Genomic DNA, 24577 nt, shown 5'->3' with positions numbered 1-24577 from the left:
CAGCTCAGCTCAGAGCATCCCATCCCAGCTCAGCTCAGCTCAGAGCCACCCGGCTCAGCTCAGCTCAGAGCCACCCATCCCAGCTCAGCTCAGCTCAGAGTCACCCAGCTCAGCTCAGCTCAGAGCCACCCATCCCAGCTCACTTAAGACCACCCATCTCAGCTCAGCTCAGAGTCACCCACCACACAGCTCAGCTCAGAGCCACCCATCCCAGCTCTCTCAGGACAAGGTCCACCCATCCCAGCTCACTCAGGACCAGGACCACCCATCCCAGCTCACTCAGGACCGCCCATCCCAGCTCAGGACCGCCCATCCCAGCTCATTTAAACCTTGACATTGATCATCTTTTACCCCTCTAGGCTGCCCCTCACCTGTGGCTGTGTTCAGAAATTTGTCTTGGTGGGCACCCTTCAGCTTGTCCAGCAAGGCCAGGGCATAACCAGCAATGGCCACTGTGTATGGTCTCCTCAGGTTCAAGTAGTTGGCTTCAATGAAGTCGCCTGCTTTATTGATGCTGCCTCCCAGACTCTACGAGAAAGAGGATTGGATGTCCTCTGGTCAAGTGGGCATTGCTGCCACTGACAGCTGGTGAAGATCACAGAAGCACCACTTCCTGGTCACCAGGACGGTTTCTGTCCTTGGGACATATCTATCTTGGATCTGTCTGTTCTGGAGGGCTTCCCAGACATCTTCGCCATCAGGACCTGCCTTACGGCTGAAAACCTGCAGTAGCCCATGTACTCGGTGGTGTGCTGGTAAACATTTAACAACTTGCTCTCCAGTGGGAAGGCTAGGGGAGCCCTGATTGCCAATTTCTGTGGTGTAAATACTCCAACCAGTATTGGATGACATCACTGAGCAAAGGGTTGAGAAGAGATGCCCCAAATAGGCCCTTGGAAGCTAGCAGGAGCCGGATTCAGCATACAACTATGAATGCCACTCATCCGGTCATTGCCCTTTTCATCTTCATCATTGTCACAGCTCTCATGGGCCTTGTCTCAGTCATATACCCACTCATCTAGCCTCGTAAAACCCTAGACTGCCTAGGTAGTAAGGGGCAGAACCTGGATCCAAACGTGGCATTCTATAGGTGGAGGGAGACATGATCTGTACTGTTTGCCAATTTCTGTGGTGTAAATTCTCTCTTCCTTTCTTTCTCTCCTTCCCTTTCTTTCCTTCCCTCCTTTTTTCCTTCCTTCCTCCCTTCCTCTCTCCCTTCCTGCTTTCTGAGGAGGGTGGGCTCCTAGGGCTCCCCACTTGGGAACCGAAAGTTTCCACAACCCTCTCTCCAAACCCAAGTACAAAGCATACAACACCAGGACGGCCTCTTAGGAGACCACCTTCTTTCTAAACCTTCCTGCTTCCGAATCAGAACCAGAAAAAAAGTGGACGATGAAGATCCGACAGTTTGCATTGTTTCCTGTTTGAGGTCATGGACCCCGTTGAAAAGCTTCTGAAAGATCCCCCGGGCTAACGAAATACTCTTGGCTTCGTATCTTGAGTCTCCTCTCCGGAAGCAGCGAGCGTCCAAAGCACTGATCAGGTACAGTGATGCGGAACACACGTAGAGGCTTGGGGAGACATGGGCTAAAACTCTGAGAGCAGTAAAGCCCGCCTCTGTGACCAGACTCACACAACGTGACCACAGGAAGCTCTCCAATGGGCATCTTACTAAATGCTTAGTGCGTGCTCGGTGTCCTTAGGGGCGCTGGATAGCAGTCGTCGTACTGGAGGGGACCGGAGATGCTCTGAATGCAGTCCCTGGCTCCCCAAGGTGGGTGTGCCCCGGGGGGGGGGTAGGGTGGGGAAGTGGAGGGCACTTACGTTGACTTGCCCTTCACAGATATCTTTAGCCTCCTGCAGCGCGATGAGGACAAAGGCCGTGAGGGACACATCTTTCTCTCCCGCAGCATCCCTGAAGCCACCCTGGACGCGGAGTGGGAAGCAAGGTTGGGGTCACTAGTGTTTTGCACACGAGCTCACCCATGCCCTGCAGAATGAGGGGGTCTGGGCTGGCCCGGGTCTCGTCCTAGTGTCTCCTCCCTTCCCAGGAAGATTCAGTTCTCAGGTTAACTCAGTCTGTTGTTCATTCTGCAAACATGACTGAAAGTCACGGAGCTGGCGCCATGGAGACGATGGTGGAAGAAAACCGGACACTGGCGGGCGTAATAGTCCGACAGAGAGTGACAAAGAAAGAGGGGGAGGAGAAGGCACCCTCATTGGGAATGGTCACTCTGAAATCCCTTCTTCACCTCTCCCTCCTGTCAGTATTTTGGGCACACGTGCACACACACACAGCCTGTTTCCTTTCCTTTCTTCCTTCCTTCCTTCCTTCCTTCCTTCCTCCCTCCCTCTCTTTCTTTCTTCTTCCTCTCCTCCCCTCTCTCCCTCTCTCCCTCCCTCTCTCCGTTCCTAGGTTTTTGGTCTATGGTGTGTATGCTCACCAGAGACAGAGTGAGAAATATCACACACACACACACACACACACACACACACCCCGGGTGGGATGGCCATGCTGCAATCCCTTCTCCTCCATTCTCCTCTCAGGATTTTGGACATGCACACACACACACACACACACACACAGCGTGAGTTTCATGCCACTACGTCTGGGATTCAAACTGCAGTGGACCACGTGGAAGTTCAGCGCTTTAACCCTAAGCCACCTGTTGGCCCCCGGCCTGTTTCTTAAGCCATCTGGTCCAGGACTCAAACCGTGTAGTCAGCCATGTGAGATCTAGTCAACGAACCACAAGACTACAGGGAGCGGCCAGGGTTAATGAAATTCTTAATGATCTTGGAACAGGTGGGCATGCATTTTCATTTTGCACTGAGCCCAGAGGGTCTTGGTTTTTGCAAGGTCGGGGCATCACTTCCAACTCCTATATCTTCCTGTCGCCCGGCAGAGTGGATTGGGCAGTGGGACAACCAGGGGAAGTCATCTTGTCCACCTGTGACCCTCAGGAGGCCCTCTCCTGACTCCCAGCCGCTTACAATCATTTCTTGGTGTATCACAGGACCATCCTCCTGGAAGACGCCGTCGGGCTTCTGTTTCTCCAGGATCAGCCACTTCACAGCCCCGCAGAGGACCTGGGCGTCGATGCCTATGAGGTTGGCCGCCAGCGAGAAGACCTTCACCACGTAGGCCGTCAGCCTGCGAGTGGGCACAGAGCGTGAGCCAATCAGCTCTGGGATCCAGACACTGCCCTCCCAGCCAGCCAATGAGCAGTCAGGGGCGGGGCCTGGCTGGTTCCCAGGATCCCGGAGGCTGCTTCGCGGCGCACAGTCGCCTGCAGTCGGCGCTGCTGGTCAGCCTGCAGGTGCATTGACTCTGCGTGCGGGTGCAAAGTTTGGGTGCGGGGGGGGATCCTCGGTGGTCTTGCATAGGATTTAGACCCTGCTCAGGCGATGGACACTCACCAGGTGCTGGGCGCCCGGTTGAGGAAGGCCGCGTAGGCTGAGCTGGGTTGTCTGAAGGCTAGCTGTTGAGTGTACCCTGCAGGGAAGAGAGTGTCCCCGCGGGAATGGGGGCTGAGCGGAGGGGGACCCTAAGAAGGAGGGGACACCACGATATTCAGGGAGGTGTGGAAAGGATTCAGGGTGGGGGAGGAGCGCTTAAAGGGAGGAGGGATTCTGGCGGATCAGAGAGGGGGTAACGGGGAACACAACCGGGGTGGGGGAGGAAGCAGCTATGGAAGGAAATTAGAGTGCAGAGGGACCTCACTGGAGAAGGGGCGTGACTTGGAGAGAGGATCCGGATGCCCTGTGGTGTGGGACCGGGGTTTGGGATGGTGCAGGAGGCGGACTCAAAGGAAGGAGGGACGCAGAGGGGGTTCTGGGAGTCAGAGGGAGGAGAGGGAGGTGATCTCGGAAGAGAGGAGGTTCCGGAGAGGAGAGGGGAAAGGACGGGGGTGCCGCACACGGTGGGACAGGGTTTATCCAGGAGAGGAGGGAAACGTGGAGAGGGACTCCGAGTTCTGGGCGGAGCCGGGCTGCAGAGAAGGCGAGGCGGGGAGGGCTGCGCCTCGGGCGGAGAAGGGCCACGGGAGGAGGGCGCTCGCCCCCGTAGAGGCAGGGCGCGCACCCTTCTTGATGAGCTCCAGCGCCTCCTGCCGCTTGTCGGGGCCGAACTTGTCCCACTGCTCGGTGTGGTCCAGGTAGTGCACTGCGATCACGGTGGGCGTCATCCCGATCATGTTCTGTTCCCCGCAGCCCGAGGGCGTCACGATCAGGTGCTTCAGCCGCTCGCTGTCGATGGCTTCCTCCGCCATCTGGGCCACCGGGGTGCCTGCAGCCAGGCGGGAGGTCGCGCTCAAGCGGGGGACCCTCCATAGGGTGAAGAGGGGCGTCCAGGCTGCACCCGGAGTTCCCAGTCTCCCACCAGGCAGGGCCAAAGCTCAGGAGCAGGTGGCTCCGGCAGATTGTGACTGGGGAGGGGGGTGGCTGCACGCTTGAGTGGCTGGACCTGGGTTTGCACTTGAGGGAGGGGAGCCTGGGTTTCCCATGGGTCCCCCGGGACCTCTTGTTTCCCCAATAGTAAAATAAGCCCAGTAGCAACCGTCATGAAGACATATATCATTCTTAATGTTATCGGCCAGGCTCTGCTGAAGAGAACGCTGAATAGTGTCTCACTTAATTCTTATTTTTTTGGAGAGGTTTTTGCTATAGAGCACGTGCGCTCACCAGACAGACAGAGAGACAGAAAGCGAGAAATCACCCCCCAGGGGGGATGGCCACCACGCCGCAATCCCTTCTCCTCCATTCTCCTCTCGGGATCTTGGGCACGCACGCACATGTGCCTGGTGTGATTTTAAGCCACCAAGTCTGGGATGAGAACCGTGGTCGACTACGTGGGAGTCCAACGACATAGCCATTACGCTAACTGCTGGTTCCCATAGTATCTCACTTAATTCTTACCCTTGGAGGTAGATAGGGTTATCTCAACCCTTACCAAGGATGAGGAAACCGAAGCTCTTGCCCCAAAGCCTCACAACTCAGGTTGCAAGAACCTGTCTTGTTTCTTTTTGTCTCAGTCTTCGACGCAGTCCGGCATTTCTGCTCTCCAACTACAATATATTGCTTCTCGTTTATTAAGTTTTTTTTTTTTTCTTTAAGGCTTTTGCCATAGGGTGCGTGTGCTTGCCAGGGAGACAGAAGGAGGGAGAGTGAGAACCACCCCCAGGGAGAACGGCTACACCACAATCCCTTCTTCATTCTCCTCTTGGGATCTTGGGCACGCATGCACACACGCCTGGTGTGATTTTCAAGTTGCTGGGTCTGGGACTTGAACCGTGGTCGGCCATGGGGGAGCCCAGCACTTCAATCACCATACCACCTCCTGGCTCCATCATTTAAACATATTTATCAGCAAATACTTAAAGTTTTGAACAACAGAAAATGATTTAGTTTTCCTTTTTAATGGCTTGGTATATCGGGTTTCTACGTGGAATACTAAACTCATGTTTCTTGCCAAACATAGTCTTTGCCAACTGAATCTAAGATGCCACATTTTAGAAACTGACATATCTGGGGACTAGCAGATGACATAATGGTTACATCACTGGACTCTCACGTAGCTGACCATGGTTCGAGTCCCGGACCTGGTGGCTTAAAACTCACACTAGGCACATGTGCAACAAACATCCTGAGAGGAGACTGGAGGAGAAGGGATTGCTGTGGCCATGGAATAGGGCAATTTCTCTCTCTCTGTCTCTGTCTCTCTGGTGAGTGCACACACCCTATAGCAAACATCTCTCTTAAAAAATAAAAAGAAATTGCATAACAATGGTTTTACAGAATTGCTTGCTAATTAAAAAAAAATAAAGTCATGACCAGTGAACAGAGAAAAGGCTCTCTGCAGAACTAAATACCGCCTGGCGGCTTCCAAGAAACAGGCCTGACAGGAGGTCCTGCTTCAGTAGAGGAGCGTGGGGCAGTGTCTCCGCGCCCCGTCAGATGGAGCTGGCTCCCCTGGCTGGGTTCATGCCAGGCCCGGCGGGGTCAGGGCCCAGTGCGGCTCACCTTGCAGGAGAATCCTGGTCTCTGACTCGGTGTCCGGGACCCGGTCACTGAGGTCTGCGGGCTGCACTTCCTCCCTCTGCACTCCCTCTGCAGGGGTTGGGGGAGGCATCAATGGCACCAGTCCCTGCCACCCCTTCCCTGACCAGACAGACAGAGAGACAGAAAGCGAGAAATCACCCCCCAGGGGGGATGGCCACGCCGCAATCCCTTCTCCTCCATTCTCCTCTCGGGATCTTGGGCACGCACGCACATGTGCCTGGTGTGATTTTAAGCCACCAAGTCTGGGATGAGAACCGTGGTCGACTACGTGGGAGTCCAACGACATAGCCATTACGCTAACTGCTGGTTCCCATAGTATCTCACTTAATTCTTACCCTTGGAGGTAGATAGGGTTATCTCAACCCTTACCAAGGATGAGGAAACCGAAGCTCTTGCCCCAAAGCCTCACAACTCAGGTTGCAAGAACCTGTCTTGTTTCTTTTTGTCTCAGTCTTCGACGCAGTCCGGCATTTCTGCTCTCCAACTACAATATATTGCTTCTCGTTTATTAAGTTTTTTTTTTTTTCTTTAAGGCTTTTGCCATAGGGTGCGTGTGCTTGCCAGGGAGACAGAAGGAGGGAGAGTGAGAACCACCCCCAGGGAGAACGGCTACACCACAATCCCTTCTTCATTCTCCTCTTGGGATCTTGGGCACGCATGCACACACGCCTGGTGTGATTTTCAAGTTGCTGGGTCTGGGACTTGAACCGTGGTCGGCCATGGGGGAGCCCAGCACTTCAATCACCATACCACCTCCTGGCTCCATCATTTAAACATATTTATCAGCAAATACTTAAAGTTTTGAACAACAGAAAATGATTTAGTTTTCCTTTTTAATGGCTTGGTATATCGGGTTTCTACGTGGAATACTAAACTCATGTTTCTTGCCAAACATAGTCTTTGCCAACTGAATCTAAGATGCCACATTTTAGAAACTGACATATCTGGGGACTAGCAGATGACATAATGGTTACATCACTGGACTCTCACGTAGCTGACCATGGTTCGAGTCCCGGACCTGGTGGCTTAAAACTCACACTAGGCACATGTGCAACAAACATCCTGAGAGGAGACTGGAGGAGAAGGGATTGCTGTGGCCATGGAATAGGGCAATTTCTCTCTCTCTGTCTCTGTCTCTCTGGTGAGTGCACACACCCTATAGCAAACATCTCTCTTAAAAAATAAAAAGAAATTGCATAACAATGGTTTTACAGAATTGCTTGCTAATTAAAAAAAAATAAAGTCATGACCAGTGAACAGAGAAAAGGCTCTCTGCAGAACTAAATACCGCCTGGCGGCTTCCAAGAAACAGGCCTGACAGGAGGTCCTGCTTCAGTAGAGGAGCGTGGGGCAGTGTCTCCGCGCCCCGTCAGATGGAGCTGGCTCCCCTGGCTGGGTTCATGCCAGGCCCGGCGGGGTCAGGGCCCAGTGCGGCTCACCTTGCAGGAGAATCCTGGTCTCTGACTCGGTGTCCGGGACCCGGTCACTGAGGTCTGCGGGCTGCACTTCCTCCCTCTGCACTCCCTCTGCAGGGGTTGGGGGAGGCATCAATGGCACCAGTCCCTGCCACCCCTTCCCTGCATCACCCGGCCCAGGTCACGCCCCCAGCCCTGCTCTGCCGCCGGCTTGCCTTTGCCGAGGTGTTCTGGGTCCAGCGTGCGCACGGTCACGGTTTTGTTGACGCGGATTCCTTCCGGCTGTGTGGTGGTGAGGGCAGGCGGAAAAAGGACAGACAGACACACAGGAGGTCAGCAGGGCCCTGCTGTGGGCACGTGGCATGTGAACCTGGCCTCTCCCCCTTCAGCAATGTGACTAGGGGCCTGATTTTCTTTTCACGTTTTTGCCATAGGGTGTATGCCCTCTCCAGGGAGAGACGGAGAGAGAGAAAGTGAGAATTACCCCCAGGGAGACGGCCACACTGCAATCCCTTCTCCTCATTCTCCTCTCGGGGTTTTAGGCACGCACACATGCACATACACCTGGAATGTTCTTCAAGCCCCCAGTTCCAGGACTGGAACCGTGGAGCTGGCCATGTGAGATCCAGCCACTTTAACCATCACATCACCTGCTGACTTGACACTATGGTTCTTTTTAAAAATACTTATTTATTTGTTGATGTACGTATTTGTTATGATTTTCAAGCCACCGGATCCAGGACTTGAACCACGGTCAGCCATGTGGTTCGACTACTATGCCACCTGCTGGCCTGACACTGTGGGTCTTAATGTCTCAGAGCCTGGGTGTCCAGCATGGGGACCAGGAGCCCTCCCAAAGCCCAAGGGGTCGCCGGCGGCCCAAGGACTCACCACGACCTTCAGGGTCTTCTTGACACCGTCACTGATGAAGAAGTTGTAGACAGCAGCCTTGACCTCCACCTCCTGCAGGCCAATCTTCAGGGGCACCAGGGTATACGGCACCGACACCGAGGACTTGGGCGGGATCTCCACCGTCTGCTGGTGCCGCTTCTTGGCAGTGGCCATGCTGCAGAAGGCGGGGTTGTGCAGCAGCTCCACTCTCACCTACCGGTGAGAGAGCCGGTCAGGCAGCTCTGCGCTGGGCGACCCCACCCAGCCCCTGTGCGCCCCCGGAGCCCACCTTGAGCGGCTCGTTCTCCCGGTAGTTGTAGAGGACTGCCCGGATTTCCACCTGCTCGTTGCGGACCACGGAGTAGGGCAGCCGCAGGTCGATGAAGAAGTCCTGCATCACCGTGACCTCGTAGGGGTCGGCCACGCAGATGCCTGGCCGGGCAGGGACAGGGCACCCATGTCAAGGGCAGGCAGAGGGGTGGGCAGGGATAAGGCGTGGCGGCTCTGTTTTATTATTATTATTTGAAGAATTATGTATTTATTGGGGCTGGCAGGTGGCATGGTGGTGAAGGTGCTGGACTCCCACATGGTCAACTGTGGTTCGAATCCTGGACCTGGCAGCTTGCTTTCTCACTTTTCCTCTCTTTCTCTCGCTCTATCCCTCTCTGTCAAATATAAATAAATAAATAAATAACATTAAATAAAATAATTCTCAAAATATAGTGACAAATTCAGGGGCCAGCAGGTGGTGTGGTGGTTGAGGTATTGGACTCCCCCATGGTTGAGCATGGTTCAAATCTCAGACCTGGTGGCTTGCATTTTCACTTTCCTTCTCTTTTTATCTCTCTCTCTCTGGTGAGGACACAGCAAATTTTCAAAAAGTAATAATAATACATAAAATTGTATTAATAATTTTTTAAAATTCTAAATGACAGGCATAAATGGGATTTGTTTTTGTTGTTTTGTGTGATAGTGTGAGTGCACTCAGCAGCAAGAGGGAGAGAGAGAGAGAAATCACCTCCCCAAGAAGGATGGCCTTGCTGCAATCCCTTCTCCAATCTCTTGTTGGGATTTTGGACATTCACATACACACCCCTGTGTGATTTTTTTTAAGCCTCTGTGTCCAGGACTCAAACTGTGAAGCTGGTCATGTGGGGTCCAGCACCCTAACCTCCATGCCACTTGCTGGCCTGGAATTAGTACTTTATTTTTTCCAAATAATTTTTATTTGTTTGTTATTGTTATTTTTAATGTTGCAGTAGTGCACATGCACTTAGCAGAGAGAGACAGACACAGAGACAGAGACAGAAAGGGAGAAAGCGAGAAAGCAAGCAATGTGATTTCCCAGTGACTGTGTCCAGGGTTCAAACTGCGGTCGGCCATGTGGGAGTTCAACGCCTTAGCCATCTCGCCACAGTTAGTACTTTGAGTGGTTCCAGTTCTTTTCAGCGTGCAGCTCCTAGCTGATGAGCAGGGAGGAGGAGGGCACGCAAAGGGTCTCAGAGTACACCTACTTCCCCAGACTGATCTGCGAGTCCGACACGGCGGCTCCGAGCGCCGGCAAATACTGACCGCTCGGGCTGTGGCTCGTGGGTGAGAACTGCGTTTCTACTTTTCTGTAAATCGATTTCATTAGACTCAGACGTGAACTTAAAGCTGACGCTCACAGTGCAAACCCCAGCCCCGCCAACTTGTACACTTTAAAAAGTGACTTTTAGAGTATATGAATTAAATTTCCCTTCTTTTTTTTTTCCCACCATGGGCACCTGTGTTTGCAGGAGAGAGGGAGAGAGGGAGAGAGAGAGAGAGAGAGAGAGAGGGAGAGAGAGAGAGAGAGAGAAAGTGGGAAAGCACTCTGAGGAGGAGGATGGCCACAATCCCTCGTCCTCCATTCTCTTCTTGGGAGTTTGGGCACACACACACATACACCCGGCATTTTTCTTTTCTTTTCTTTTTTTTTTTTAAAGAGTTTTGCTATAGAGCATGTGTGCTTGCCAGAGAGACAGAGAGAAAGAAAGCAAGAAATCAACCCCAGGGGGGGATGGCCAAGCGGCAGCCCCTTCTCTTCCATTCTCCTCTCTGGACCTTGGGCATGCATGCACATACACCCACTGTGAGTTTAAGCTGCCAGGTCCAGGATTTGAACCACGGTTGACTACATGGGAGTCCAGTGACGTAACCATTATGCCATTTGCTGGTCCGTCACTCGGCATTTTTCAAGCTGCCAGCTGGCTTTGTTTTTGATTTGGTTTTGTCTTCCAGCAGCCCCCCCCCCCCCCCCCCCCCCGCAGCCTGGCAGGGGCAGAGCGTAAGGGCCCGAGGGACAGAGGGTCCGTCCACTGGGTCCTGACCAGGGCAGGACCGTCCCTTACCCTTCTTGTCCGACAAGCTCACAGCCAGAATCTCCCAGGTGGTGATGGAGTCTTTCAAAAACACGTTCATGGTCTTGGTGGAGATTCTGTGTGGCGGGGGGAGGTCAGAGCATTAGCAGAGACCTGGGGTGGAGGGGTCCCAAGGCACTGGAAGGGAACTCGGCTCCTGACAGTCCTAGGTTGGGCTGTGGGGTGCTAGAGCGATTCTCAACAGGACAGGAGGTGGCGGGCAAGATGGCCAGGCAGGGCGGTGGTGGGCGCTGGCGTGGGGTGAGCTGACGGGGGAACCGCAGCCTCACCCATTCTTCTCTGGCTCCTTGAGTTCCTCTATGGTCCACAGCCAACTCTCTGGGAACTGGCTTCGGGAAATGATGTCTTCTTCTGGGATGATTTCGTCATCCAGGTCACCTGAGCGGGGTTACGATCTGGGTTTAGAACAGACCCGTTACCTCGACTTTCTTCTTACAACCTAGGACTATCTCCGCCCTGGGTGGATTCCTAGCTGTGAAACGCACCCAGGGCTGCAGATGACTCCCCAGGAGCACCGAGCCCATGTGCTCTCTGGGTGCCCTTTTCTACATTAAGAAGAAAATAAACAGGGAACCAGCAGCCGGCTGGTCAGTAAGGCGCTGGATTCCCACATGGCCACCCATGGTTTGAGTCCCAGACTGGATGCCTTGAAACTCACACCGGGCGTGTGTGCGTACGTGCCCAAAATCCCGAGAGGAGAATGGAGGAGAAGGGATTGTGGCGTGGCCATCCCCCTGGGGGTGATTTCTCGCTTTAACTCTCTCTGTCTCTCTCCTAGCAAGTGCATGCACCCTGTAGCAAAAAACTAAAAATAAATAAATAAAAAAGGCCAGCCCCATGGCCTGGTGGTTAAGGGAGCTGGATCCCCCATGGCCGACTGTGGTTCGAAACCTGGCCTAGCAGTTTGAAAAACCATGCCAGGCATATATGCATGCATGCTCGAAGCCTCTACAGGATGGAGAAATGGAGAAAGAGCTGTGGGGTGACCATAGCCCACTAAGGGGGTGCTTTCTCCTTCTTCCCCTTTCTCTTGCTCTCTCTGGCCAGCATGTAAGCCTTTGACAATTCAAAATATACAATTAAAAAAAAATCAATGAATAAACATTGCCTATTAATTCATCAATTGGGCATTTCTTTTGTAAAAAAAAATTTTTTAGAGAGAGAGATTTTTGCTATAGGGCACCTGTGCTCACTGGAGAGACAGAAAGTGAGAAATCACACCCCTCCAGGGGGGATGGCCATGCCTCAAATCTCTGCTCCTCCATTCTCCTCTCGGGATCATGGGCCACGCATGCACATGTGTCTGGTGTGAGTTTTAAGCCACCGGGTCTGGAACTTGAACTGCAGTCGACTACATGGGAGTCCAGCGGCGTAACCATTATGCCACCTGCTGGCCCCAACTGGGGCATTTCTCTTTGCAAGGCAGCACCGATCTCTTTTCTTTGGCCAAGGGATACATAGGACCCATCCCAGCCTCAACAGTGACAGCGTGGCCAGTCCAGCACCTAGAACTTTCCCTTGGTCATGGACGGCCTGGGCACCGGCAGCATCAACCTTCAGGTTGATGGACAGGGCTGGGAAGACCAGGAAATGCTCTTGCCCTGGGCAGAGCCATCAGACTAGGTCCTTGTCCTCCCTCAGGCCTGGATGGCCTGGCTCCTATCGAAAGGACTCCTTTATCTTCCAGACGGGGCATCCTCCCTCTTAAACGGAGACCTCCTCCCCCCAAGGTGGGGCATCGGCCCTTCTCAGACTTGCTCCCGGGACCTGGGTCTTTCTGTCCCTCGGGGGAGGTCTGCATCACCTCTAGATGGGGCCTTGTTCCTCCCGCCAGGGTGTCCTCCCCTCCCAGACAGGGCTCTCTACTCCTCAGATGGAGGCTCCTCCCTGGCCGGGGCTCCCGCGTCCTGGTGGACTCACTCCTGGCCAGGCCCAGGGGCTTGTCGCGCTGGTGCTGCTGGCGCAGCTCGGTGATGTAGGTGCAGCAGTCCAGGAAGGCCTTCACGCATGCCTGGTCCAGGATGACGAAGCGCGCCCGGCGCTCGCAGGAGAACTGCATGGGGTTGTCGCGCATGCCGTCCTCACAGCACTTGCGCAGCTCCTTGTCGCTGTACTGGCCGGCTGCGGGACACGGCCCCGTCAGACGGCGGGAGGGACAAGGAGACCCTGGGGGGACTTCCGTGGCCCGGTCTTGGGCTCCTAATAAGTCAGGCTGGGACCCCGCACGGGCCAGGTCTGAGTGGGGATGCGGGGGTGGCGGGGGCGTGTGTGTGCCCACCTTTGTCCATCCTCTTCTCCATCAGCTCCCTCCTCCAGCAGCGGCACGGAGCGGCGACGGCGGGTGGCGGGTTTCGGGCACTCGAGGGCTGAGGGGCAGGGAGACCAAGAACAGGACAGATGAAGCGCAGGCTACGCGGCCTCGGTCGGCTCTTGGCTATGGCTGTTAGGTAGGGGTGTCACTGCTGCCCTCCGACCAAACAGAGGCTCAAAGAGGAGATTCGCTGATGGGTGGTGGAGGCAGGACTTGAACCCAAGTCTTCCGAACCCAGAACCTCTCTCGCTGTCAGCATTGAGAGGTGGAACTCTGGCCTCCATCCTCACCTGACCTCTGGGCGGTCTGCAGGCCTTTGTTGGACTGGAAGGACAGACCCGCGTCCGTGAAGACACCCGCGTAGTCCTTGCCGCTGCCCGGGGTGCAGCCGATGTCCGCCTTCTCCACCACGTTCCAGATCTGTGGGGCGGAGTGGGGATGGCCAGGGTGGAGGGAGGCCAGGCCACGGCTGCTTCCTCCGAATGGAGTCACACACCCTTCCCCAGGTCTCCACCCAGCCCCCACCCCCGTGCCCCCCGTGCCCCCCGTGCCCTGCCCGTGCAACTACTGCTCCCGTCTCCACCGAAGCCCACTCCCCTCCACCCCTTCCTTCCCCATTCTCCTCCATCTTCACCACGACGCCAGCCCCTTCTCGGCGCTATTCATAACCCCGCCTCTCCACTTCTTCACGCACCCTCAACCCCACTCCCAAGCTGCTCCCTTCAACCCCCAGCACCTGCACCCTTACCCCGCTCTCTGCCCAACCCCACTCTCATCTCCGCGCCAGCTCCTTCCCACCCCATTCCCAACTCCAGTCCGTCTCCACTCCCAAGCATATTTGCGACGGTTCAGGTCCCCAGATTCAGGTGTCGAGATCGGACTGTGAATGCAGAAGACTTAGTGCCTTCCCTGTCAAAGGGGGCCTTTGGGGGTGACGAAGTGACTCGGGCAGAGCCCCCACCATCGACTCCTGGTGGGTTTAAGAATTATTTTCAATTAACTTTACTTATTATCATCATTATTTTATTTTATTTTTTTATTTGAGAGATAGAGAGAGAGGGAAAGTGAGAAACCATGCCACCAGGTGTGGGACTCAAACTATGGTTGGCCATGTGGGAGTCCAGCGCCCTCAACCACCACGCCACCTGCCGGCCCCTCCTGGTGGGTTTATAAGAAGAGGGAGGGAGACCAGAACAGAGACCCGGGTGGACACAGGTGCTCTGACCTGCTCTTGCCCCATGATGTAATGTCTTGGGACCAGTGACAGCTCCATCAGATCCCTGGATGTTGGACCTTAAAACTATGTGTTTGGAGGGACCAGCAGTTAGCATAATGGTTATGTTGCTGGACTCCCGCGTAGTCAACTGCGGTTCGCGTCTCGGACCTGGTGGCTTGAAACTCACACCAGGCGCGTGTGCATGCGTGCCCAAGATCCCGAGAGGAGAATGGAGGAGAAGGGATTGCGGCATGGCCATCCCTCCTGGGGGATGTTTCTCACTTTCTATCTCTCTATCTCTCTCTGTCTTTCTTTCTTTTTTTTAAATTTTTAAAAAATTTTATTATCATTATAATCTTCTTTATATTACATTGGATTACATATAACTTTACAGTGTATTACATTGCTTTTTCAAAATCTCTCCATCTTTCTGGCAAGCGCACGTGCCCTGTAGCAAAAAACCAAAAAACAAAACCCAAAAAACCAAAAACCAAAAAACTGTGCTGAATACACACCTATTCTCTCTCTTTCTTAAAAAAAATTCTTTTTTTAAAAAAAGAATTATTTAGGGATCAGCAGATGGCATAGTGGTTACGTCACTGGACTCTCACATGGCCAGCTGTGATTCGAGTCCCAGACTTGGAGGCCTGAAGCTCATGCCAGGCCCATGTGCGTGCATGCGTGCCCAAGATCCTGGGAGGAGAATGGAAGAGAAAGGCTTGCAGCCTGGCCATCCCCCTGGGGGGTGGGGTAATTTCTCACTTTCCTTCTCACTGTTTCTGTCTCTCTCTTTCCAGTGAGTGCATGTGCCCTAAGGCAAAACCTCTACCCCCCCCCAATTATTTATTTAGTTATAATTCTTATTTTTAAATTTGCTCTAGGGCATATGTACTCACCAGGGAGAGACAGAGAGAAAAAGTGAGAAAACCAGCCGCACGGTCTGGAACTCGAACTGCAGTCATGTGGGAGTCCACTGCCTTAACCACTATGCCACCTGCTGGCTCCAACTCCTATTCTCTTAAATGGCCCAGATTCTGGCATTTTCTCTTATGACAACAGAACGGACTCGAACACCCTCTGCAGCCCACTACCATTCCCGGCGTGTCCCAATCCCATTCCTGATCCCGTCTCCCTTCTTCCAAATCCATTTGCAGTCCTGCCCTCTGCCAAGTCTGGGCAGCCCCACCTCCACCCTCACCCCCAGCCCCAAGCCTTCCACCATGGCTCACTCCCAAGCAGTGAGGTCCCTAGAGCCACGCCCACATCAACACCACCCATCTCAACCTCAGTCCCATCCACCCACCTGCCCTCTTCCACTCCAGCCCAGCCCTCTGCTGTCTCTTCCGGTCTCCTCCGACCTCGACTTCCTGTCTCGTCCGAGCTCGACTTCCGGTCTTCAACTAGTCCAAACCGTTGCCCTCTGTTCCCATCCCACCTGACCCCAAGCCCATCCACCATTTTTTAAAAGAATTATTTATTTTTATTTATCATCATTATTTTTTTAACTGGCTACAGGGCACATGTACTCCCCAGAGTGAGAGAGAGAGAGAGAGAGAGAGAAAGAGAGAGAGAACAAGCCACCAGATCCAGGACTTGAACTATAGTCAGCCATCTGAGAGTCCAATATCTTAACCATCATGCCACCTGCTAGCTCCATCCACTATTTTCTCTTTTTTGGGGGGAGGGAGTAATTAATTAATTATTTATTTCTATTTGTTATTATTATTGGACCAGAGAGAGACAGAGAGAGAAAGGGAAAGTGAGGAAGCAAGCTGCCAGGTCTGGGACTTGAACCGTGGTCAACCCTGTGGGAGTCCAGCACCTTCATCACTTTGCCACCATCTTCTTACCCCGCCTAGAGGACGCAGGCACGTACCTTGCTTTGAGTCAGCTTGTTCTTCTTATTCAGCACGAACACGCCCTTGTCCACGGCCACCAGCCCCACGCGGGCCCCCCGGTTCCCTTCTATCTTGAGGGTCATCTGCTGCCCAGGTAGGTGCTTTCTCTCGTCCTTCCCGCCGCCTTTGACCACCAGCTGCAGGAGGGTGGGGAGGCAGGAAGGGGCTGTCAGCTCCCCAGGGTTGCCCAGGACAGACGTGGACGTAGGATGGACAGAAAGGAGAGAGAGGTGGAGAGAGACGGGGGCGAGACGCATACCGTGCCCACACAGGAGTCCTTGACGTCCACCCACACAGAGTCGGCCACCACCTCTCTCTGGCCGTTGGCACCGATCATGGTGTAATAAGCCACCAGGCGGAAAGAGGGGATGAAGTCTGTCGTGATGGTCAGAGGCATCACCACCAGGTCTTGGCCTCGCTCGCGCACCTGCCGCCCTGCCTTCAGCAGCTTGCCCTTGTTCATGATCTGGGGGACGGACGGGCAGAAGGACCGGGAGGATGAGAAGGTGGCTGAGAGGGGACATCCAGGGCCGGGGAGGGGCTAAGGGTGCCCGCTGGCCACGGACCATGTAGGTGTAGTAGCCGATCTTGGCCTCCTGGCCAGGGTCCGTTCGCAAGTGGAAGTTGATGTTGATGGAGTCCCCTGGCTTGAGCTCGGTGCGCTGCACGGACAGGTGGAGGTAGTTGTTGGAGTTGCCCATCGTGCTGTAGGGCTGAGCCTGCATCGTGTTGGTGGCCTGCCGTGCATCCAGAATACCTTCCTTCATGGTGCGCACCTGGGCGAGGAAAGAGAAGTGCATGTTGGTCCCACGGAGATACCCACGTGCTATTCCGTGAGACCTGGACTGCCTTTCGTCGCAAAGGGGACTTTGCAGGTGGTGTTGTTAGGGATCTCGAGATGGGGCGATTATCCTGCCTGGTCCAGGTGGCCTGAGGTACCCATAAAGGTCCTTCCTTACTAGAGGGAGACAGAGGAGGTAGGGGAGGTGACGAGGAGGAGAGGGAGAGAGGAGAGAGATGGATGTGTAGATGCCGCACTGCCAGGAGCCCAGGAATGCAGGCAGCCCCTGACACTGGAAAAGGAGGGGAATAGGTTCTCTCCTAGAGCTTCCGGAAGGGGAGCTCTGCGCCCCCTGCCCACACCTTGCTTTTAGGACTCTGCCCTCCGGAACAGTAAACGCCTAGATTCATGTCGAAGTTACCGAGCTCATAGTCATTTGTCATAGAGTCTCTAGGGGACTCAGATGCATGCCCAGCTCAGGAGCAGGAGGGACCCCCGAGGACATCCGTGGGGTGCACATGAGCGACACGACACCAGGGCAACACGGCTGAGTTCACGGAAGCCAGGAGAACTGAGCCCACCACTCAGCCATGGACTCCTCATACAGAGCACAGAGCTCCCCCTTGTAGGATTGGCTCCTCCCCGGGAGAGGCAGGGCTGCCGGGGTGGAGTACCCAGCCATGGGAGCACAAGACCCCTGATTACCTAAATGTAGACCCCTCTATGAAGACCACAGGGCTCCCTTATGCAAATGAATGGAACTCACTATGCAAATGAAGGACCCTATTATGCAAATGAATGGATTCTTTATGCAAATACAGGACCTAACTCTATGTACAGTATAGGACTCTCCTATGCAAATAAATGGACTCTTTATGCAAATAAGGACCTTTGTGCAAACTAGGGGCTCTTTATGCAAATGAAGGGACCTCACCATGCACGCGCCAGGTACGACCTCCTATGCAAACAGCAGGGCCCCTTCTACGCATGGTCGGACCCCAGCGTATGTCTTCCTGGTGGTGGGGCCTGGACTCACCGTGATGGACAGGGGCTGCCGGCTGTTGGGCGTGTTGATGCTCAGCTTGGCCACACCATCTTCCCGGGTCAGAGACTGCACGTCTCCGGAGCCCCGGGTTCCCACCGGCACGTGGCGGGCTGGGGAGCCATCGGGGTTGGTCACGAACACCTGTGCGTGGTGGGGTGGAGGTGGAGAGGGTGAGCAGGCCTCAGCGGCACTGGCCAGCACTCCAGGTGGGGCAGTGGGGCCGCGCCCTGGGTCTCACCATGAGGTCAAAGGGCATGGCTGGCTTGAAGTACTTGGGCGTCTTGGTGAAGTGGATCTGGTAGGGGGAGGTCACGATGGGGATCCCACTGTACTCTGCTTCCACCATGTCGCTACCTGTGGGGACCAGCCGTGAGGGTCAGCCCGGGGCCCCCTGAGGACTGCCCTCCTCCCCTTGGCTGGGACAAGCTGGAGGCCCAGGTCTCCTCACCTGAGTGCAGGATGACAGTGACAGAGACGTACAGGGACTTGCCCACCAGGGCCATGGGCTCTGAGGGACTCACGCCTTCCAGCAGCACCTTCCGGCTCAGCACGGCCTCCCCGGAGCCATCCTCGATCTGCGGGAGGAGGAGGGGGACTCAGAGGAGGGAGGGGAGCGGGGCAGGGCATGGCGAAGGGGGCCTCAGAAGGGCCATCTGTCAGGTACCACGACGCGGGTGAGGGACTGGGCCAGCGAGATCCTCTGGTTGCCGTCCTGGACCCCGAAGATGACGAAGGCAGTCCCATCCACGTTCTTTCCATACAAGAACCTGCGAGGCAGGGATGGTTTCAGGTCCCCGCTTGGAGGGTGGGGAGGGCTGCACCTCTCGGCTTCTGCAGCGGCCGAAGATCCAGAGCCCCCGGTCTCCCCAGCCCTCACCTGCCCCTCACCTTGTCTCAACTTGGCCCTCACCTGGCTCCTCATCTGGCCCTCACCTGCCCCTCACCTGCTCCCCACCTGGTCCTTATCTGGTCCTTCACCTGGCCCACATCTGGCCCCTCACCTGGCCCCTCACCTGGCCCTCATCTGGCCCTACACCTGGCCAGCTCACCTGGTCCTTCATCTGGCCCTACACCTGGCCCACATCTGGCCCCTCACCTGGCCGCCGGCCCCCGCCCCGCCCACCCCCCCCGGTCCCTCATCTGGCCCTCATCTGGCCCCTCACCTGGCCCCTCACCTGGCCCCTCACCTGGCCCCTCACCTGGCCCTCACCTGACCCTCACCTGGCCCTCACCTGGTCCTTCATCTGGCCCTCACTTGGCCCTCACCTGACCCTCACCTGACCCTCACCTGGCCCTCATCTGGCTCTCACCTGGCCCTCACCTAGCCCTCACCTGGTCCTTCACCTGACCTTCACCTGACCCTCACCTGACCCTCATCTGGTCCTTCACCTGACCCTCACCTGGTCCTCACCTGGCCCTTCACCTGACCCTCACCTGACCCTCATCTGGTCCCTCACCTGGCCCTCACCTGGTCCTTCACCTGACCCTCACCTGGCCCTCACCTGGTCCTCCCCCTGACCCTCACCTGGCCCTCACCTGGTCCTCACCTGGCCCTTCACCTGACCCTCACCTGACCCTCATCTGGTCCTTCACCTGACCCTCACCTGGTCCTCACCTGGCCCTTCACCTGACCCTCACCTGACCCTCATCTGGTCCCTCACCTGGCCCTCATCTGGTCCTTCACCTGACCCTCACCTGGCCCTCACCTGGTCCTTCACCTGACCCTCACCTGGCCCTCACCTGGTCCTTCACCTGACCCTTACCTGGCCCTTCACCTGGTCCTTCACTTGGCCCTTGCCTGGGCCTCACCTGGTCCTTCACCTGGCCCTCATCTGTTCTCTTACCTGACTCTCACCTGTCCCTCACCTGACCCACACCTGGCCCTTCACCCGATCCTCACCTGGCCCTTCACTTAGCCCCTCACCTGTCTCTCACCTGGTCCTCACCTGACCCATCACCTGTCCCTCACCTGGCCCTTCACCTGGCCCTCACCTGTCCTCTCACCTGTCCCTCTCCTGGTCCCACCTTGGCCCCTCACCTGGCCATGATGGAGACCTCCAGGCCTTTTGGGTCATCGATGTAGTAGAATTTCTCTGCAGGCTCCAGGGTGACCTCGAAACTGGGCAGCACTGGGGAGAGAGCCGGTGTTGGTGGGGTGGGGTGGGGCTTCAGGGTCCCCCCTCTCTGACCGCACTCCTTCCCCCGGCCCCTCCTGTCTCACCGTACTCCTTCACCTCGAACTCCGCGAAGAACACCTGCTGTGGCGCGTGCTCGTAGTAGGCGCTGATCTTCCACTGCCCCATGCTGCAGGGAGGGCGGGTGAGGGATCTGGCCGGGCCTCACAGCCCCCTCCCTCTCCTGGGACAGGGGAGCCCTGAACCCCCTCCGGACAGCCTGACATACTTGACCAACTCTGGAATGTTCCAAGACAGGGGCAAGATGCCGAACTGGTTGTGAGAAGACAAGGAGTCTCGCTTGATGGGGACGCCATCGGGGGTCTGGAAAGAGACGGGAACACATGTGGGGTAAACTGGGTCTTCTGAGTGTTCCATGCCTGGACACCCTCTTTGCACCGTGTCTGCAGGGATGGTGATTAAGCACATGAAGCCGAGTCAGACAACCGAGGTTCAAATCCCTTTTGTGCCACTTATACACTGTGTGATCTCGGGCAGGTTACTTGACCTCTCTGTGCTTAATGTGCTTATCTGGAAAAAAGGAGCTAATATTGGCACCTGCCTCACTGGCTTGGCACATAGTTCATAGAAGCAAAAAATTATGATCCGAATGTTAATAACGAGCTCCTCCCCTCCTTCCTTCCTTTTTCTTCCTTCCAGAAAGTTTTTATTAAACCCTAGAATAAGCCAGGTACTATGCTGGGGTTAGGTGATAAGAGTGTGAACAAACAGATAACAATCTCCCTTCCTGTGTGGAACCTGGCTTCAATGAAGGGTGGGGTGGAGGGAGGGGCAGGTAATAAATGAATGAATCCTATTTACAGGAGGTGCAGGCAGGCAGGCGGGAGCGAGGTGTGCGTGTGTGTGTGTGTGTGTGTGTGTGCATGTGCGCATGCGTGTGTGTCTGGAGTGGCAGAGGGATTTGCAACTTCATAGGGTGTTCCGGGAGGCCTCGCTATAAAAGTGGAAAGTGGGGACATTCGGGCCAAGGAGGACAGAGGAAGGAGGCAGAAGTGTAGCTCTTTGGAGGAAGAGGGTTTTCCGGGCAGAGGGTACAGTCTGTGTAAAGGCCCTGGGGCAGCTCCACGCCTGATGTGTTGGAAGAATAACCAGGAGGCTTGTGTGGCTGGAGAAGGGAGAGTGAGGAGGACGTGAGGAAGGGGAGGAGGGGAGAGGACACAGCAGATTGTGTAGGGCCTGGTAGGCTGCAGGGAGGAATGGGCTTTGACCCTGAAGGAAGTGGGAGCCCTGGAGGGCTGTGGGCAGAGAAGGGCCAGCCCCTGACTCAGGGCTCACAGGTGCCCCTGGCTGCTGCAGGTGGGATAGACCACATAGAATGATTTCATGCCAGTCTTCAGGTGAGGAAACTGAGGCTCAGGGAGGCGACAAGGACAGGGGTCTGTCTAAGGAGAACCCACAGCCACTGAGCGCTCCAGGTAGCCCCCTTGGGTCTCCATCCTGTCTCCAGGTCTGTCTCTGTTTGCATCTCTGCCTATCCCACTGCCCTGGATCTGTCTCTCTCTATCTCTTTGTCTCTCCCGCAGGCTCTGCCCTCGCTGTGCCTGGGGTCCCAGCTGGCGGGTACCTCGATGCTGACGATAACGGTCCGGCCCACGGGCAGCAGCTTGTGGTCCACGGTGAAGATGCGATAGAGAACTGTGGGGCAGAGGGACAGACAGGGCGGGCCTGGTGAGACCCTGGCCCTTCTGCACCCCTGCCTGGCGCTCTGCAGCAGCCCGCCGCCCCTCACCTGTGGAGCCGGGGGTGTAGATGGTCTTGTCCGTCTGGATGAAGAGGTACCCGCTCTGAAGGCTGACCAGAACCACCTTCTCCACCGGGACGTTCCCGAAGTTCGCCTGGACGGTCACGTACTTGTTCCCCTTTTCCACCTTGAACTCATCATTGGCTGGGATCTAGGCACAGGCCAGGGGCGCGTTAGGGGCTTTGCTCCAGGGCCCTGGGCCCACTGGCTAGCCTCAGGTCCCTAGGACCACCTGCCTGCCCCTCACTCCTGGTCTCTCAGGTTAACTCAGTTCTGGGTGGGGAGGAGAGAGAGGAGGAGGGAGGCAGAGAGGGGGAGGGTGGTATAAGGGGAGGGTCTCAGAAAGAGATTGCTGGCTAATGGGGGAGGAGACTTGGAAAGGAAGGGGAGGGGCTTACAGGGGGCCAGGCTCAGAAAGGGGAGGAGACTTGGAAGGGGAGGGGCTTACAGGGGGAGGAGACTGGAGGGGCCAGGCTCAGAAAGGGGAGGAGATCTGGAAGGGGAGGGGCTTACAAGGGGAGGGGACTGAGGGTGGGTCTCAGAAAGGGGAGGAGACTTGGAAGGGGTGAGGCTTACAGGGGGAGGAGACTGGGGGGGCCAGGCTCATAAAGGGGAGGAGACTTGGAAGGGGAGGGGCTTACAGGGGGAGGAGACAGGGAGGCCAGGCTCAGAAAGGGGAGGAGACTTGGAAGGGGAGGGGCTCACAAGGGGAGGGGATTGAGGGTGGGTCTCAGAAAGGGGAGGGGCTTACAAGGGGAGGGGACTGAGGGTGGGTCTCAGAAAGGGGTGGAGACTTGGAAGGGGTGGGGCGCATAAGACGAGGCCGCAGAGGCTGGGGCCAAAGGTCAGCGGCTAGTCTGTGCCCACCTTGACGGTGACGGTGCTCAGGTGGCCGTTGGCAGCCGTCAGCATGGTCTTCTCACTGGATAGCACTTGCTTCTTTTTAGGGAAGTCAGAGACGGTGACCGTGACCTCAATGTCCCCTTGTGCTTGGTGAGCCTCCACCACCACCATCTCCTCGTTCTCCAGCCGCAGGACATTGGGGGTGATTATGGAGTACCTGCCCGAGAGCAGAGTGGTCATCCCAAGGCCCCAGGACTCCCGCCATCCTGGGTCAGTGCCTGGCGGCGCCTCTGTTCCCAGACACCGTCTTCGTCTCTGGTCCTGGAGGGGATCCAGTGACCACTGGGGCACCTGCCAGGCATCGTCTAGATCTGGGTTCCTCCCTGGCACCCCCACAGGGACAAGGTGACAGTCACAGTGACCTCCACCCTCGGCTGGCCAGGACAGTTAGGGACGGGCTGCGGATCCCACCAACCCCAGAAACTCAAACCAGAACCCGGCTATGCCTCCAACTCTCTGAATCCCCAAACCCACTGTCACCTGGACCCACATATGCCCAAAGCTCTAACCCCCCATGTCCAAACACCCCAAATACATAAGTGCCTTAACCCTCCAGCACTCGGAACTACACACATGGGAACTTACATGCACGTGAACCCCTGCACCCCAAGTCCTACAGCATGCCTCAGCCTGAACACCTCAGTCCTATAAATACCACCGACCCCAAACCCTCAGCCCTTCACGAAGCCAGAGTCCTAAAGCTCGGCACCTGTGAACACGGAGACCCATTTATTCCTACCCTGCAAACTCCCCCCGAATCTGCCAAGTCCAAACCTCCAGGCCTCCAAACCATGATCCCTAAGCCCCATGCACCCCCTAAACCTACAGACCCTCCAGTCTATAAACATCCAAGCTCACGATCCCACCATCCCTGGGTTCTGCAAACACCCAGCCCACAGTGAACGCCCCAGCCAGCTAACCCCCAATTCCATGAACACCCTGGGCCCCGGACCCACAAATGCTGAGAAAGCTCCTGCCCTGGAAGCGCCCTTGTTTCCGGGGAGAGTCGTGATTACTCACATTGGATCGGCCAGGGCCAGGGGAAGGGTAGTAGCCAGCAACAGCAGCAGGCGGGGACCTGCAGCTGTCCCCATGGTGCAGGGAGAGTGGGGGACAGACGGACAGAGGGAGAGGATGGGGAGGAGTGAGGGAGCCTCTGGAGGCTGCCTTTTATCTGGCTGCGTCCTTGCCCACACTCTGCCCCCCTCCTCCTTGCGGCCTCTCCCCTCCCTGGGGCTGCCCCAGATTTCTCAATACTGGTTTCCTAAGTTTTTCAATCCCTTGGGCCAACATCTCGCAGGGTGAGTAACCTCTGGGCATGTCCCTCTCCAACAAGTGCCCCCTCCACCCCCGCCCAGAAGCCAGATCAAACTGGGACGGGACCCTTTCTTCAGGCACCTACTTGATTTGAAAGAACATTAAAATCAGAGAAGCCCCTAGCCCAGACACCCGAACATTGTTCCCTGAGCACTTTGGCTGTGTTTACTATGAGTCCGTCTCTGCACTCAGAGCTAGAGCCCTACGTCCAGAGGCTTCCATGCTTAGGGGAAGGAGAGGGAAGAGAAAGGGACAGAGCCCAGCACAGTCATGTCTAGCCCCATGGGGTGTTTTTCCTAGTGGAGAACAACTTTGTTTCTTGGAGAGTCAGGGAAGGCTTCTTGGAAAGAGGGGACTTTTCAGGTGGGCTTTGAAGTATGCATAGGAGTTCAATACCTAGGT

At 55.8% G+C, this 24577-nt stretch overlaps 1 protein-coding gene across 1 annotated transcript in view; it reads right to left on the bottom strand.

The window, feature by feature from the left end:
• Positions 1–24027, bottom strand: part of C3 (complement C3) — a 33467-nt gene extending 9440 nt beyond the window's left edge. The window contains 29 exon segments of the mRNA XM_006172081.3: positions 372–528; positions 1825–1926; positions 2995–3154; positions 3421–3496; positions 4085–4288; positions 7500–7586; positions 7691–7757; positions 8367–8579; positions 8656–8798; positions 10739–10824; positions 11038–11146; positions 12689–12889; positions 13047–13089; positions 13091–13134; positions 13370–13499; positions 16172–16330; positions 16453–16659; positions 16760–16969; positions 18011–18160; positions 18258–18373; positions 18468–18594; positions 18684–18786; positions 20058–20148; positions 20241–20323; positions 20423–20517; positions 21779–21849; positions 21944–22106; positions 22823–23015; positions 23879–24027. Of these exon segments, the coding sequence (XP_006172143.1) occupies positions 372–528; positions 1825–1926; positions 2995–3154; positions 3421–3496; positions 4085–4288; positions 7500–7586; positions 7691–7757; positions 8367–8579; positions 8656–8798; positions 10739–10824; positions 11038–11146; positions 12689–12889; positions 13047–13089; positions 13091–13134; positions 13370–13499; positions 16172–16330; positions 16453–16659; positions 16760–16969; positions 18011–18160; positions 18258–18373; positions 18468–18594; positions 18684–18786; positions 20058–20148; positions 20241–20323; positions 20423–20517; positions 21779–21849; positions 21944–22106; positions 22823–23015; positions 23879–23952 (3664 nt within the window). The 5' untranslated portion in view covers positions 23953–24027.
• Positions 24028–24577: the final 550 nt, after the last annotated feature.

The sequence above is a fragment of the Tupaia chinensis genome, unplaced genomic scaffold (genome assembly GCF_000334495.1).
Source record: "Tupaia chinensis unplaced genomic scaffold, TupChi_1.0 Scaffold148210_1, whole genome shotgun sequence".
Classification (NCBI taxonomy): Eukaryota; Metazoa; Chordata; class Mammalia; order Scandentia; family Tupaiidae; genus Tupaia; species Tupaia belangeri.
Note: the sequence above shows the minus strand (reverse complement) of the source record. Positions and strands in the feature narration are given on the sequence as shown.